Here is a 17,270-nt window from a genome sequence, read left to right on the forward strand (position 1 = left end):
TTTGGTTTAAGCATTGTATTTACATACATGAAGGGAGACTCTTAGAGGAGATGCTATGTGTTGGGATTGTCCAAAAAGTGGAATCCCCCAAACAAATAATTTACACCAGCGGTTCCCAACCTTTTCAGCACCAGGGCCCAGTTTCATGGAAGACAATTTTTCCACGGGCCAGGGTAGAGATGGGGATGGTTTGGGGATGATTCAAGCATATTACATGTATTGTGGATGTTATTTCTATTATTTATTACTCAGCTTCACTTCAGATCATCAGGCACTAGATCCCAGAGGTTAGGGACCCCTGATGTACACAATTTAGTCTTTATTTTGGCCCAAGGGAGAAGAGCAGGATCCCACCAAGCTCTAAGTAGTCTTAAGCAAAATTAAGCAGGATTACTTAACATTCATAGATTACAATGGTAAAACAATGAAGGGATTTTAGTTTTGTTTACACTCCATTTTTATCTATGTAGGAAGCATTGTAGTCTTAGAAATTTTAGTAAATGATCAGTGTAACTTGGTCCAGTATAATATCTATTAAGCTGGCAGATATTAATTGAAAATAATAATCCAGTTCCATTTAATACATGGCTGGTTACATAATAAGTAGGAAAGATTTCTAGCCGTGTGCAGATGGGCCTTTGTGTAATTTTAAGATGCCATAGATGACTGTTAACTCATAAAAGAATTCTCACATTTTAAAATATCATCACATCTCCATGCCTTTGCTCCTGTTGTTTATTTCCCTGTCAACTCTCGCAAATTCCTCCTCTGTCCACCAGAATCCAGTCGGAGTCACATTTTCTCTGTGGCTTTTCTTGGCCCTACCTTTCTGCCACGAGTTCTCTCCCTTAAGATTAATTGATTAATTGCTTCCTCCTCTGGGTTCCCAGAACATTTATCTCAGGCTGTGTGTATTACTTATTTCCCTGAATCTGCATTTCAGGGGAGTCTTAACACCTTTGTACAATTCTCCAGCTGGCTTAGTCCCTGTCTCATACAAGTTCAATAAATAGGTATCAAATTTGAAACATTAGACTCTTTTTTAACCTTGATCACTGATTCATCTAGCAAATATTTAGCAAGAGCTTTTTATATTCCAGGTGTTGTTTTGTCTTGTAAAGATATTGAGGGGAAAAAAATAGATGCCCCAATTTTTAGAAATATAAAACACAGGGTAATAAGAAAAAGTAAGCCATGCATAAAAGTATCTATTTAACATGGTTGAAAGAGTTATTTGGAAAGAGAGGTAGCATGTGTGTGTGTGTGTGTGCGCGTGTGTGTGTGTGTGAGTACTTCATGCTGGTATTCAAAAATGTCTTCTCATTGACTAAGAAAATATTTTTCCTTGTTAAATCGCTAAAAAACTGTGATTGAAAACAATGACTCTTTTGATGTCTCACAAATTAAATTTTCTCCTAGATCTAAATATCTCTCTCTCACTTTAACTGGGTGTTCTAGTAGGTTATTGGGTTAAAGCAATGCTCAGAGTTTTGCTGTTACTTGCCAAACACTCTACATTTAAAGTAGAGAAAAATTTTTTTTGGTGCCTTAAGGTACAAATTTTATGCATTCCCTAGTTTTTAGAAAATAGCTTAAGTGATAAATTCTTCTCATGTTGCTACAAGTTCATTTCTAATTGCCATTGGGAAATTGCCCATAGAAAGTTTTTGACAAAAGTTAACGATACTGTCATTGAAATGAAAAATCCAAACTATATTTTAACTGAGATTTTTAAGAAATTTGGTTAGCATAGTTTGTGTGTAAGGTATTTAAACCAGTAGTACTAAAAGAAAAAAAAAAAAAACAAACCCACAAGATAGATTCTTTTTTCCACATTAAGGCAGAAAATGTTGTTAATAGTTTGAGTGACTATGGATATTTACTGATGGTCACCAGCATTTTTTCTGTTTTCATTTAGACTTGGATTATCACTTGCATTTATCTTCAACTGCTCCTATTTAATCCTCTCGTCCACACTCAAGGGATCTGCAGTAACCGTGTGACTGATGATGTGAAAGACGTTACAAAATTGGTAAGGAATGCTTTCAATTGCTCTGACTCTTGTACTTTTTGAAAAAGATTTCCTTTTTTTCTTGCCCCAGATTAGTGTCTTTCAGAGATCAGGAGAGAAGTCACCGAGTTATGCTGAAGGGTTTGTAGAGAGCAGGTCAGGAGATACTTGTGGTCACAGAGCGTCTTGGTAAGGTTGGCCCGCCGCACCTCACTTGAGGGACTTTGTTTCCTTGCTGGCCTCTTCATCTCCTTTGCAGGCAGTGAAGGACGCTGGCGGGTGCTTTGTCTGCTGATGTGTGAGCACTAGCTTGTTCCGCATTATCTCGTAGGCAAGTTTCATTTTCCCTCCACACGTCTTCCTGCTCTTCTCTAAGGAGCCTAACAAAAGGAGGTCCGAACTGCTCATTCTCCCGTTTCCAACTGCTCTAAGACCCGTTACACGCGGGTGGGTGTTTGCCCCCTCAGTAAACACAGTTGGAGTCGTTTGTTGCCCAAGCATTGACCAGACACATCTCCCACATCCATCCCATCGTAGCCTTTCCCTCAGCAAAAGCCGTTTTTCACTAGTGCCCCTTTGTCACTGCCAGCCTCTCTCAAGAGGCAGACCGCAGAGAGCGAGGGCGTGACCCAGCCTCTGAAATGGATTCCTCCCGACCCTCATGATCTAGGGCAGCTGTACGTGCTCATTGGAGCGACACTGTGTGCTTTCGGAATGAACACACTTTGAAAAGCCGTTTTGTAAGTTCCTGATTTTGTAAGTGCCCAGTGGCACTCAGTTATTTGAATATTGTTTTGAGAGCAGAGTGATGTGGGTTGTAGTATGTAAAAAAGAAAGGAAAGTATATTTGTTGAGATATTTATCTTTCCTACTTTGATATGCACTTCCTGGTGTATATGTTGTTATTTGGGGTTCATAGCCAAGCTTCAAAACAGAAGTTTAATGCTACGATCTGAGTCGTGCTTAGCTTAGTCTCAATGTACAATTAAGAATATACGCATACATGCACACACACACACCATGCAGATTTCTTTGGATACCTACAAAGTCCAGGCTTAAAAATATTCTCTGGTGCAGTATCTGAAGGTGTATCAACATGTTTTATTTGAGGTACTGGTGATCCAAGCACTATAACATTTGCCTCCTATATGCCCAGCTGGGTTTAAGGATGGGCTGGGGGAAGTACTTTTTTCAAAACATAGATCATGATCCTTTTCCTCAAATTGCTTGTTAGTTTGTTAGCCAAGGAACTATTCTAAGAAGAAAACATTTATATTCAAAATTTGGTATGGGTCAAAGACCCTCGTGAAATGTTTGTTCAATAAATGAAGTAAGGATGTGCATCACTATGCAGCAACAAAATTATCTGTGGCATTCATGAAAGTCACAGGTGACTGGGCCCCACTGTTTAAACAGGTCTGAGGAAGGGCTCTAGGCATCTACATTTTAAACATATTCCTTAAAGGAGATTTAAGAATCATTGCTTTAGATGGTTTATGCTGTCAAAGTTTAGAGACCAAAATATTGTGACCTTACTTTAACCTCATTTCTTATTATGACCAGTTTTATCTACGTTGTATCAGCTCAGTTCAGTTGCTCAGTCATGTCTGATTCTTTGCAACCCCCTGGACTGCAGTACTCCAGGCCTCCCTATCCATCACCAACTCCTGGAGCTTGCTCAAACTCATGTCCATAGAGTTGGTGATACCATCCAAATATCTCATCCTCTGTTGTTCCCTTCTCCTCCTGCCTTCATTCAATCTTTATCAGCATCAGGGTCTTTTCTAAGGAGTCAGTTCTTTGCATCAGGTGGCCAAAGTATTGGAGTTTCAGTTTCACCATCAGTCCTTCCAATGAATATTCAGGACTGATTTCCTTTAGGATTGACTGGTTTGATCGCCTTACAGTCCAAGAGACGTTCAAGAGTCCTCTCCAACATCACAGTTCAAAAGCATCAATTCTTTGACACTCAGCTTTCTTTATGGGCCAACTCTCACATACATAAATGACTACTGGAAAAACCATAGCTTTTTCTATGTTGTATGGGTTTACATATATGTTAGATTAATATGAGTCTCCAAAATAGACTTAAAGTAGGTCACAGCTGGGAAATTAACAACTCTTATGGGGCTATTTGTGGAACCATGGAGCTACAATGAGCAGGGGAGATTGGAAGTAGTCCTAGGCATCCAATTTCAAATATGTGGGCAAGGAATCACAGATGGAAGGTGATGGTGTATCTGACCACAGGCTAAGCATGTCCAAAATTAAATTTGCATTTAAGAAAAATTACGTATAGTCAGTATTTTTTGCTGTTTGAAGAATATTACTTAATGAGCACCACTTCCTGTGAAATGTCAAACTGATATTTTCAAGTGGCATAAGTAGGTATTATAAGCACCTTCCAAGATTTTCTGTTCTTGTCTTTAACCATCTGCTTATTTTCAGTCTGTTACCTATCAGTTGAAAAATGCAAGAAACTTTGAGAAAGAAATGCCTGGAAAGAGATACTTATTAACAGTAAAATATTAATATAATTCCTTTCCCCAGGGGGAAATGTAAAATCATTAAGCTGAAAAAAGTCTTTTTTCTCCCTTCCAGCAACTGACTCATAGGGGAATTTTTTAATTTCAAGAGTTGATCTAAATGAAATTAGTGTGTTTACTTCAGATTATTGGGGGAAAAGTCAAGTTAATAACAAAAAAGGATTTAGAAGATCACTTCTGATTGAATAAAGACCTACTTAATGCACAGCCGGTATTTCATAGAGTAGGAAATTGAAAGATATAAAATAATCCCTGGTCTCAGAGTGTTTATAATCTAGTTTGGGGCTAAGCCATCTCTATGAATATATGAAAGCAGATCACTAATACCACAATAACCACATGAAAATGGATGCTATTTAAAATATTTTCTGGTAAAGTATGGGATCCAACTTGTACTAATTTTTTGGTTAGAATGGATTTTAGCATCTGACAGATATGCTCTTTGACCTTAGATAAGAAACTATCTTTCTAAAGCTCAGTTCTTCCCAATTTTATGGTATAGATGGAATAAGAGAATGTGTGTGTGTGTATATATATACACACATATATATGTATATATATAACCACAGTTATTGTCATATGATCTCTCTGTGCCTCAGTTTCCTCATCATTATAATAGATTAATAGTACAACAGGGGTTAGTAGTGCCAACCTTCTGGCAGTGGAAAATCGTCTCACAGCCTATAGTTGGCCCTCTGCACATAAGGTTCCTCCCTAGCTGTGGTTTTTGCATCCATGGATTCAACAAGGGTGGATCGTTGTAGTAGTGTAATACTATTGAAAAAAATAAGAGTATAAGTAGACTCACGAAATTCAAACACGTGTTGTTCAAGGATCTACTGTACTTAACCTCATAGAGTGATTTTAAAGATTAAATAAATTAAAAGAACAGTGCTAGGAACATAGCAAGTGCGTGCTAAATATTATGTTAGTAATGGTAGTATAGGGCTGCCTTGGTGGCTCAGTGGTAAAGAATCTCTCAATGCAAGAGACCGGGATTTGATTCCTGGGTTGGGAAGATTCCCTGGAGGAGGAAATGGCAACCCACTCCAGTATTCTTGCCTGGATAATCCCATGGACAGAGGAGCCTGGTGAACTATAGTCCAGGGTCACAAAGAGTTGGCCACACTTAGCAACTGAGGACAGAATGGTAGTGTGATGGTAGTGATGTTTGTGGGGTCATAGTCCATGGGGTCGCTAGGAGTCGGATATGACTGAGCGACTTCACTTTCACTTTTCACTTTCATGCATTGGAGAAGGAAATGGCAACCCACTCCAGTGTTCTTGCCTGGAGAATCCCAGGGATGGGGGAGCCTGGTGGGTTGCCGTCTATGGGGTCGCACAGAGTCGGACACGACTGAAGTGACTTAGCAGCAGCAGCAGCAGCAGGATACTGGAGCTGAATTTAGAGAATTTAGAATTTCATAAATAGGAAAACTGAGATCCATGAGTGGTGAGTTCCAGCTCCTGGTCCCATACCTGTGTTGACTTCTAGGGCAGTGGTTTTCAGACTGGCTTCAAGCGACTACCCAGCAGCTCTGCTTTTATTTATGTTTCTGGTTTTCTGAATAAAACTTGGGTAGAACAAAGAATTAAGCTTCTGGAAAAATGTTTGCAAATCACGTCTCTAAACCACCATTTTGTGGAATATTATTTGAGAACCATCCAGTCACAATCTCTGAGGGTCCTTATGAAAAGTTTAGCCATCAGGGCCCTGTCTCAGAAATACTGGATTGCAGCTCATGGAGATGAGATGTAGGAAACTTAATGTGTTGGACTGGCGTCCCAGGTGATAGTTATTTGCATAGGTCAGGACTGCTGAGGTAATAAATTATACTTACAATATGGGGTTGTTTCCATATTTGAAAAGAAGTGGAGTTCCCATCCTTAGCCTGAAACTCATTGATTTCACTAATTCAAACAGGGACATAAGTGACTTTTCAGTTTTATGGCTACAGATAACCACAGCCTCTCTCTGGAGAACAGTGGAGCAAAAAAGCTTCTTGAAGTAGGTCAGGCTTACTGGGGTGTTTGATACCAGCTCTGCTGTTACCCAGCTGTGTGACTTTGAACAAATAAATCTCTGAACCTTTTTGGGATTCAACTTTTGGTTTTGAAAATGAGGAATTAGGACATGATCAGTAGTTCTTAATCTAGAATTCATAAACTTTCAAACTCTTTCAAATGAAATTCCAAATTATGCTTGCTGTGTGCCTTATGTGTTTCTGCTGCTGCTAAGTCGCTTCAGTCGTGTCTGACTCTGTGTGACCCCATAGACGGCAGCCCACCAGGCTCCCCCGTCCCTGGGATTCTCCAAGCAAGAACACTGGAGTGGGTTGCCATTTCCTTCTCCAATGCATGAAAGTGAAAAGTGAAAGTGAAGTCGCTCAGTCGTGTCCGACTCTTAGTGACCCCATGGACTGCAGCCTACCAGGCTCCTCCATCCATGGGATTTTCCAGGCAAGAGTACTGGAGTGGGTTGTCATTTCCTTCTCCAGAGGATCTTCCCAGCCTAGGAATTGAACCCAGGTCTCCTACATTGCAGGCAGAGAATTTACCAACTGAGCTATGAGGGAAGCCTAGTGTGTATGTGTGTGTGTGTGTGTGTGTGTAAGAACATGTATAACTTTTCATGCTTCCCAGAGAAGTCTGTAACCCTCCCCCCAAAAGATAAGAACTAGCAAATTGGATAACTTGGGAGGCCCATTTTAGCCCTGAGATTCTCTTATTCCATAGTCCTGCTTCTTCAGATTGTACATGTTGGAATAATCCAGTTATGCCTTGACTAAAGGAGGTTATATCAGATTAGATTTACTTGCGTTGCAGGCATAATGTATGTACATTTTATCTGAGAAAAAGAAAGTGGGTTGAAAATACCTTTGTACCCTTTGCTCATTGTAATTTATTCAACCAAAATCATTCCTTTGCCAATGCTGCCAGTTCCACCTTTGCTGTGGGTGGCAACTTGCACTCTGCCCACAAATCTTAAGTTTGTTTGCTTGGAGTGACTCCCGTGTCACAGAAGCACATGGTTTGTGACTTTACTGTCATTTTCTTTTTAATTTCTTCTTGGACGTTTTGTACTACACCTGTAGTCCCCATGGTTTCCATTTGAAATCCTTCTGGCATGTTTACTCAGCATAATAGTTCATCTGTTTACAGAACTTTTTTGCTTTGTTTCTAAAAAATGTTGCAAGACTTGTATTAAATGGCAGACTCAGACCTACCTAAAGAAAGGGTGTTTGGGAAGGGGGTGAATCAAACTTTAAAAACTTGTATCTTTTGGGTGGTTCAACTGCAGCTCTTAATGATTGTGTTGATAAAAAAGGAATCCAAACATTGAAATAGATCAAATTAGTTTTTCCTTCTGTTCTTTCTACTGTTTCCTTCATTTATGATAATTTTTCTTCATTTGGGGGAGTTTAATTGAATGTGACTTTGCTGCCTTTTGAAAACATTTTTATCTTTATCTGTTCGGTAATTATTTGTCTTCCTTAAAATGTTTAAGGCAGGTTGCTGTTCTAGCCCTCATCTTGTAAAAGTGGAAATCACTCTGTCTTTTCAAGGTCAGTCTATAGATCAGTAGGGTGAAGTCAGAAATTTGTGGCTTTCCTGGTCTTGCAGTAGACAATTATTTTAAACAGATTATATTAATACATGATTCTTACAGTTTGACATAATAGGAGATTATAAAAATATTCTTAGATAACAAATTTCACACTTCGAGTGGACAGTTTTGAATAGTGCTGAATTTTTATTCTTTTCAAGTACAATGTTCTTTGGATAGAATTACCACTGCATTAAAATGGAGGATTGGAGTCTCTGAGTCTCCCCATTTCTAAGTATATCTTCTCTTTAAAGGCAGAGGTCCCCCATAGTTTTGTTTGACCATTGAAGAACAACGGTTTGATAGCTGGATAGTTTTTAAAGTAGATTTCTTATTAATTTGCAATATTTGGCATTTTACTTTCTGCTCCTGCAGTCAGTACATTTTTTTTTCTCTATTTAAAGTAAATTTTGGACTTAAACAGTATTCAAAGGACAGAGTATATTAGAAATAATATTTGTAAAAACTGACTAGCTATGTTGCCAAGCATGTCAATCTTATCATAAAGAAAATGTTGTTCTTCCTTTGTAAGATAAACCACTTAGGTACAGTATCTCCTGCCCCTTGACTTTTTTATAGCAGATATTATTGTGTAAACGTCTAAGCACCATGCAAAGCATTGTCTGTGGATTCTCTGTTTTAGTCATTGCAACCCTAGGAGGTAGTGATTTTGTCCACCCGTGTATTCTTTACTGTCTGGGTCAAAGGGAAGCCTGACTAATGCACCACCGTATTGATTAGGCAGCTGAAGCCTAGTGATGGTTAGTAACCTGATGATTCTCACTTGGAAGCTGGGAGATGAATAGAGGTATGAACCCATAACTGCCCATCTCTAGAACATAAGAACCCGGTTCATAATTTATGATGTCTTTACTTATGTCAGTATCAACTGCAATTTAAGAACTATCATTCTCTCCTCTTGAATTGCACTTGCTAGGTAGAAGTCACCTTATTTTATGATTAGGAAATTATAGATTAGTGCTATTTAACAGGAGTCATCATCATAAGGTATGTTTATGAAGCAGACCAACATTTTAAAATTAATTTTTATTGGAGTATCATTGCTTTACATGTTGTGTTAGTTTCTGCTGCATAGCAAAGTGAATCAGTTACACATATATCCCCTCTTTTTTAGATTTCCTTCTCATTTAGATCACCACAGAGCATTTAGTAGAGTTCCCTGTTGTTAGATGGTAGAGACCAAATGTTTTTAATCTCTTTTATTTGAAGGAGACAAGGATCATCTAAACTTATTTAGGTATTCTTCACTGAGAAAAGATGACCCAGAAAGGCTTGTGAGTTGTCATGTTAATTTTTTCTAAATCACTAATTGAGTTATTATTTAAATAAGAAAAAAGCAATTGACCTGGTTAGATTTTTAGTCAGTATTAACAAGAACTTATTTTACTAGGACAGTTAGGTTTTAAAAATCTGTAGCCTTGGATATGTATCCATATAACCTTACCAGCAGGATGTTTCCTTGGAATCTAAAGCACATCTCTGCTTTTTCAGCTTTTAATCTCTGTAGAAATATTTAATGTGTGTTCAGTATTCTCCCACTGGTCTTCTAAACTGCCCCTGGTCTCTCTTCTGTCTTTGCTTCAGTACATACTTCCAAACTGCTGCTGCTGCTGCTAAGTCGCTTCAGTCGTGTCCGACTCTGTGCGACGCCATAGAAGGCAGCCCACCAAGCTCCTCCGTCCCTGGGATTTTCCAGGCAAGAGTACTTCCAAACTAACCTTCCTAAATTGACTGTCATGTTTTCTTCCTGCTTAAACACATTCAATGTAGCACCACTGCTTACACAAAAGTTAAATCTGACTGAATTCTTAGTGATTTTCTCCTTCAACTTCTTCATCTTACAGATGAGGGGTATAGGTTCCACAGGGAGGAAGTGATGTGCCTAAGGCAACAGTGACCGGTAGGGATCTAGTGGTGGAACTGGTTCCACTGAACCTTACTGCTTCCCACCTGGCCTCCGTGGCCCAACATTTAGGTTCCTCACTGATGTGGGTCTCCTGGTGTATTTCTTACCACCTACCGGCTAGAGCCTGAATGATCTGCCCCTGGTCTACCATGTCTCTGTCTTTGCAGATGTCCCTCTCCCTTGCAATTAATAAGTACTCGTTTATACACAATACTAAATAACTATTTTAAACAAGTTACATTATCCTTGTATAGTCTTAATAAATCCACCAGCTCAGTTCTGTGATTCCCATTTTACCTATGTGGAAATTGAGGCTAAAGAAGATTTGGTAACTTGCCCAAGATCTCTGAATTAGCACGTGGCAGGACCTGGGTCCAGCCTGAGCAGTGTGTCCCCAGGGCCTGTGTTGGGAGGCCTTTGTCAAAGTAACTGCCTCAAGGGAACAGCTTATCTTCCTAGTTCCAGGCCAAAGCCTCCCTCTACTCTCTCAAATTTCTGCAGTGCTCACCATGCATAAGAGAAACTGAATTTATCACAAGGTTATCTGTGCCTTTTGGGTGCTATTCAACATACTATGAATGCTTAGAAAGTAATATAATAATTCATGAAGTGGCCATAAAAAATATACAACTTGACTTTCTTAATACTCTTCCAAATGTGATTGGCAATGAACCAGTGCAATCCAAGAAAGTAATAACGTGCAGACTGATCCACAGATAACTGCTGAGACCAGCACTCAGAGCCGGGATTTGTGTGCTCACTCGCACTGTGTACTCATGTCTGTGACCCTGAGATGCCAGTTAACCTCTCTGAGCCTCCATGTATCGTTCAGTAAAATAGGCCCAATAATATGTATCTTGGTTGTGGCAGAGACTGTGTCCAAAACCTTTTAAAATTTTAAAGCATTTTTCAAAAATAGTATTCCTTTTCAGCTTCCTTAGAAACTAAATATCAGTAAATCAGTTTAAGGCAGACATTATTATGATATCCTGCCCCCTCCCCCCCAACCCAGTGTGGTAAGATTTGTTTGACTTTTTTGCACCAATTTTTTACATGTCAATTACTAACAAAACAGAATTGGCCAGCGTATCTTTACATTTTCTCTGTTCTCTTGGTACATACTCAGATCATAAGTTTTCTGAATACTAATTTGGTCAGTTCTGTGTTTATTTTCCAATGTTAATTGTGCGTAAGGAAGGGGGCTAGATTGTCAAGCGCCTGTGTTCAGACCACCTGCCATTTTGTGCCATGCTTCTCCATCTGGAATGGCTTTCACTTACCTGTTGGTTTGTAACAAAACAGAATGGTGCTGCTCATTCTGATTCCAGCTTTTATACCTGTCAAGCTGTTAGCTCTGTTTTCCACTGGGGCTTACATAAAATGATGAGGTCCGTCTGCTTTTCAAATATGGGGGTGAAGATCCACAAGACAGAAGAAATCCTGGAAGCACGGTGGGAAGTTTGACCAAGAGAAAGAACGTTACTGTGAAAAGTCACCCTGAACTTAAAGAAGGCCACCTTCTGTGGCAATGCAGATGTGTTCTCAGTAAGCAGTGCAGACTTGACTGTTCTCTTGGGGGTGACGAGGAGGGATGTTGGTGAGCCTCACAAGTAGGAAATATCTGGGACAAGTGTGCAGAGAGTAGATGGGTGACCATGTGTAAGTTGAGCTGAGAGGTAACGGAGGCCCCGCTGTCAGAGACCCGAGTTCTAGTCCAGACTTGACAGGTAGTAGTCATGTGACCTCAGTCGGGTTATTTGACCTCTTTGAGTCTTAAGTTCTTCATTCATTAATTTAGCAATCCTATGTGAACGTGATTCTGAGGGTTGGGTGCGATCACACAACGTAAGCCCATAATGAGCACAGTGCTAGAACATAGTAAGTATTTGGTAAGTGTTAGGCTGGAGGCTGAGATGAGAGGGAGGTGGTTCCATTGGACGTTGGATGGTAGCACGCATGATGGGATCCCCTCCTCCCTTGGCTCCCCTCTGACTGCATATGCTTTTACCTAGATTCTTTTCTCAGCAAATTGTTCTCAAATTCTAGAAGCTATTGGTAAAGCCAAGAAGAAACATAAGGGTTGTGTTCTGGGAGTCTTGTCAGAGATGAACTAACCTGAAAATATGCACCAGGTACTAGCTCATGATGGAGAATACTGATAATTTAAGAAACAGGGTAAAGGGGAAAATGAGTCTGCCAGAGCAGAGAGACCCACTGAAGATATAATAGAGCAAAACCACATTTTTATATTGTCTATTGTTTTAAGACCCAGCGGGCTAAGTCAATTTGTACATAAAATAAAAGGGCCATATTCTACAGTAGGAAATTTTAACTGTTCTAGAAGGGTGAGATGTCAGAGCCGGTGATATGTAGAAAAGGAGACAAGTGAACCTAAAACTCTGTAACTTACTAGACCTTGTGCCTTGGAAGTCAGTTTCCAGTATAGCTCTCAGTAAAGAATATGGATTGATTGCTTATGAAGTTTGGCACACTCATCTAAATTCTTAAATTGACTCTTAGACACGGGTACTTTTTTTTTTTAATTGGAGGACAACTGCTTTACAATGTTGTGCTGGTTTCTGCCTTACAACCATGTGAATCAGCCATATGTATGCATATATTCCGCCCGCCCAGTCTCACCCCCATCCCCACTGTGATAGTTCACCACAGAGCACCAAACTGAGCTCCCTGTTATACAGAAGTTTCCCACTAGCTAGCTATTTTATACGTGGTAGTGTATATAGGACATGGATACTTTTATCTCCACTTTACGGATGAGAGAAACCAAAGTAGAGTTGAGATTTGTTCTAAATTCCCTGGTTCTAAATCAGGTGCTTGTTCAACTTATGCCACAATGACTGATGGAAATGGGTTAGATATTTTTTGAAAGTCTTTAAAGGAAGCTAGTTAAACATTTGAGGCATCTCATGCGTTTAGTCCCAGGCAAGTAGGTTATATTAGATCACAAAACTGAATCTTTCTAAATTAATTAACTGATAACGCATGTGCAACTTATAAGTATCATTGTTCTTTTGAAACTTAACACTTTTTTTTCTAGGATTAACATAGAACAGTAGTTCTCTAACTTGAGCACACATCAGAATCACCTGGAGGACTTGTTTAGTAAGATTCAGCAGGTCTGGTGTGGCCTGAGACTTTGCATTTCTAACAGGTTCCCTGGTGCCATTGACACATCACTTGGAGAACCACTTAACGAGAAAAATACACTGTGTTACTGATCCTTCGGAGGAATAAATAGGAAAATAGTCCTGAAGGGAAATTCCAAGACCACAGATGGAAGCTGAAATTCAAATCATGTTTCCAAACTCAGTAAATTATAGTTAGCCACCCATAACTGAATTTGGAGTGAAAAAAGATTTGTATTATTATTTCATTTCTGGAGAGTGCTTTTGATTGCAAAGGGAAATCAAGAATGAAAAGTCACTATGTATGTAAATGTTGAAAATCAGAGGTAATTTAAAAGCGTACTGGGTTTGCAGGTGTTTTTCTCTAAACCCCTAAAAACAATATTATTAACTGATGTGTATGGATTTTCTTACAGATTTTTTTTTCTTTTGGTCTCTGTAGGTGGCAAATCTTCCCAAAGACTATATGATAACCCTCAAATATGTCCCCGGGATGGACGTTTTGGTATGTAAACTGTACATTTCTGGGTCTCATTGTGGTAGCTGACAAAAGAAACGGGGTCATTCATATTGAGATAGGAAGTTATCTTCCATTTAAGAGTTTGCTAACTGTCAGAATTTGAAGAAGGTATCTTTGGAATTTGACTTGTATATTTATATTTTTTCCTCAGGCAACCGCTAAATTTTGGTTTGGGGTGAACATTTCAGCATGTGTCTTACCCCTATACTCCCAAAGCACATAAGATCACCTTCTTTATAGCTAGCCACTGACTTCTGTTTTTCTTTCAGCCTTCTTACAAAGGCTCAAGTTTAAAATTATGTAAATTACTTTCATACCTGAAAAAGGTCCTATATAAGTCTCCTATTTAATTTGAGAACACAAAATGTTTTATCTCTGAATTTATTTGCAGTGTGATTGATTTTCAAAATTTACAATAAAAAGGTAGCTCTGATTGTAGGTACGCTTTTATGACTGTAACCAAGAATTTTCATTGATGTTCTAATTATGTAGTGTTAGTATTAAGACATGAAGAAATATTTCACGTATAGGGACTAATGTAATGCCTGTGGACCCGTCACATAACTTGTCAGATGTTACCATTTTGCAATATTTGCTTCAGCTGTATTTTTTAATTGGAGTATAATTGCTTTACAGTGTTGTTTCTGCTGTACAATGAAGTGAATCAGCAATGTGTATGCATATATCCCTTCTCTCTTTGGACTTCTCTCCCACCCACCTCCACCCCACCCATCTAGGTCATCACAGAGCACCAAGCTGAGCTTCTTGTGCTTTTATATATAGATAGCAGGCTCCCACTAGCTATGTGTTTTACATATGGTAGTGTATATATGTCAATCCTAATCTCCCAATTCATCCTACCCTTTCCCCCATCCCTCTCTTTCCCCTCATGTCTGCAAGTCCAATCTCTACCTCTGCATCTCTATTCTTGCCCTGGAAATAGATTTCCTGGAATAGATTTTTAATAGTGAATCATGATAAATATAGTTAAAGCCCCATATATGCCTCTCTCCTATACCCTTAAGTACCATTTTTCTCTTAGGGAGAGCTTATCTCTTAGGAATAAGTATTCTGAGCTGGAGTTTCTCATTCCAATGCATGTTTTCAGGGCTTGACATGAGAGTACCATCCCCTTGGAGTTGTGTTGAGTGTAACAGCCCACAGTAGCCCTACTCTTTCTTATACTTTGATAGCAAACTCTACATCCATATATATATGATACCATGTTTTGCATATTTTCAAATTTTATGTTGATGCCATTATAATGCATATATGACTTTACAACTTGCTCATATTTTGCAAAATGCCTTTGACACATAAAATGTTCCATGTTGATTCACTTTAACTACTGTATTATGCTCCTTTGAATTAATTTAAAGCCACTTGGGTTACTCTCTGCTCTGCAAATTGACATCTTTCTATAACACCAAAAATACTTATTACACATTGGCTTCTTGCAGGTTGACTTTGAGTCCTTTCTGTGGACACATCCATCAAAATTATTACCAGTTCAAGTGTGTTAATAAGCATATCACTATGGCAACCCACTCCAGTGTTCTTGCCTGGAGAATCCCAGGGATGGGGGAGCCTGGTGGGCTGCCGTCTATAGGGTCGCACAGAGTCGGACACGACTGAAGCGACTTAGCAACAAATTGTTGTTGTTCAGTTGCCAAATCGTGTCCAGTTCTTTGCAAGCCCATGGACTGTAGCTCGCCAGGCTTCCCTGTCCCTCACCACCTCCCAGAATTTGCCCAAGTTCACCATTGAATTGGTGATGCCACCCAACCATCTCATTCTCTGTCACCCTCTTTTCCTTCTGCCTTCAATCTTTCCCAGCAGCAGGGTCTTTTCTGATGAGTCAGCTCTAGCATCAAGTGGCCAAAGTATTGGAACTTCAGCATCAGTCCTTCCAAAGAGTATTCAGGGTTGATTTCTTTTCAGATTGACTGGTTTGATCTCCTTGCAGTCCAAGGGACTCTAAAGAGTCGTCTTCAGCACCGGAGTCAAAAGCATCAATTCTTCAGCACTCTGCCTTCTTCATTGTCCAGCTCTCAAATCTGTATGTGACTACTGGAAAGACCATGTGAAAGTGAAAATCACATGGTTTGTCTGACTCTTTGCAACTCCATGGACTGTAGCCTGCCAGGCTCCTCTGTCCATGGAATTCACCAGGCCAGAATACTGGAGTGGGTAGCTATTCTCCTTCTCCAGGAGATCTTCCTAACCCAGGAATCAAACCAGGGTCTCCTGCATTGCAGGTAGATTCTTTACCAGCTGAGCTACCAGGAAGCCCTAGACTTCACTATATGGACCTTTGTCAGCAAAGTTAGGTCTTTGCCTTTTAACACACCGTCTAGGTTTATCATGGCTTTCCTGCTAAGAAGCAATCGTTTTCTAATTTTGTGACTGCAGACACCATCCACAGTGCTTTTAGAGCCCAAGAAGAGGAAATTTGTCACTGCTTCCACCTCTTCCCTTTCTATTTGCCATGAAGTGATGGGGCTGATGCCATTATCTTAGTTTTTTATTTTTTGTTTTTTTTAATATTGAGTTTTAAGCCAGCTTTTTTACTCTCCTCTTTCACTCTCACCAAGAGGCTCTTTAGTTCCTCTTCGCTTTCTGCCATTAGAGTGATATCATCCACATATCTGAGGTTGTTGATATTTCTCCTGGCAGTCTTGATTCCAGCTTGTAACTCATCCAGCGTGGCATTTCACATGATGTGCTCTGGGTATAAGTTAAATAAGCACTTAGTGCTTGTGTTTAAAAAGTCTTCCAAACTTTGTAAGGTTGTCATTGCAAGAGCATTCTCTTGAAAGGCGTATTTCTTTTCATTAGTCCATGCTAAAATCTTTACTATCTACTAAATTCCACAGAATTCCTTAGAACATGTACCTTCTTGTTGAACCATGTACCTCTTTGTTGACCTAGCAAGTCTAGGTCAATGTCTGTCCTATTGAACAAGGGAAGTTCTTGGACATAGTAATGTAAATTTTATAGCAGCCTGAACCTTAATTAATCTAATCATCTGCTCATTCAGCAAGTATTTGTTTAGGGAAAACTATGGAGCGAGCACTTTATGAGACACTTTAAGAAACAAACAAACATACGTCAATTAACCTTATGTTCAAAAAATAGTAATTATGGGGTTTGGTGTAGCTGGCCTTTTTATAATGCTTTTCTATTTGCAAAATGACTTCACATTTTTATCTTCTTGGATGATTAGAAAAATAGGAAAGCAGGATGGCTACTGTGATTCTTATTATACAAATGACACCTTGGGCTTTATAAACCAGAAGCATTTTGACCAAGGTTAAACAATTAGAAAGTGATAGTCTTAAAAAGAAATCCTAGGCCATCTGACTCTTAACCCTTCATGTGTGTATCTATTAATAGCAAGGCAAAGAGTTCTCAGTGAAGCATCTACGTTATAAAGACATACCCTGTTCTGACTAGAGAAGCACTTAGGCTGCGACTGCCAAATTCATTTAAAGAAATCATGCAACTCTTTGA

The 17,270-nt window shown here is 39.3% G+C and overlaps 1 protein-coding gene across 1 annotated transcript in view; it reads left to right on the forward strand.

The window, feature by feature from the left end:
* Positions 1 to 1,918: 1,918 nt before the first annotated feature.
* The window catches only part of KITLG (KIT ligand), a gene marked incomplete at its 5' end in the record, with an annotated part of 57,265 nt that continues 41,913 nt past the window's right edge, over positions 1,919 to 17,270 (forward strand). The window contains 2 exon segments of the mRNA NM_001319799.1: positions 1,919 to 2,032; positions 13,680 to 13,742. Of these exon segments, the coding sequence (NP_001306728.1) occupies positions 1,919 to 2,032; positions 13,680 to 13,742 (177 nt within the window).

Source organism: Bubalus bubalis, chromosome 4 (assembly GCF_019923935.1).
Source record: "Bubalus bubalis isolate 160015118507 breed Murrah chromosome 4, NDDB_SH_1, whole genome shotgun sequence".
Taxonomy (NCBI): Eukaryota; Metazoa; Chordata; class Mammalia; order Artiodactyla; family Bovidae; genus Bubalus; species Bubalus bubalis.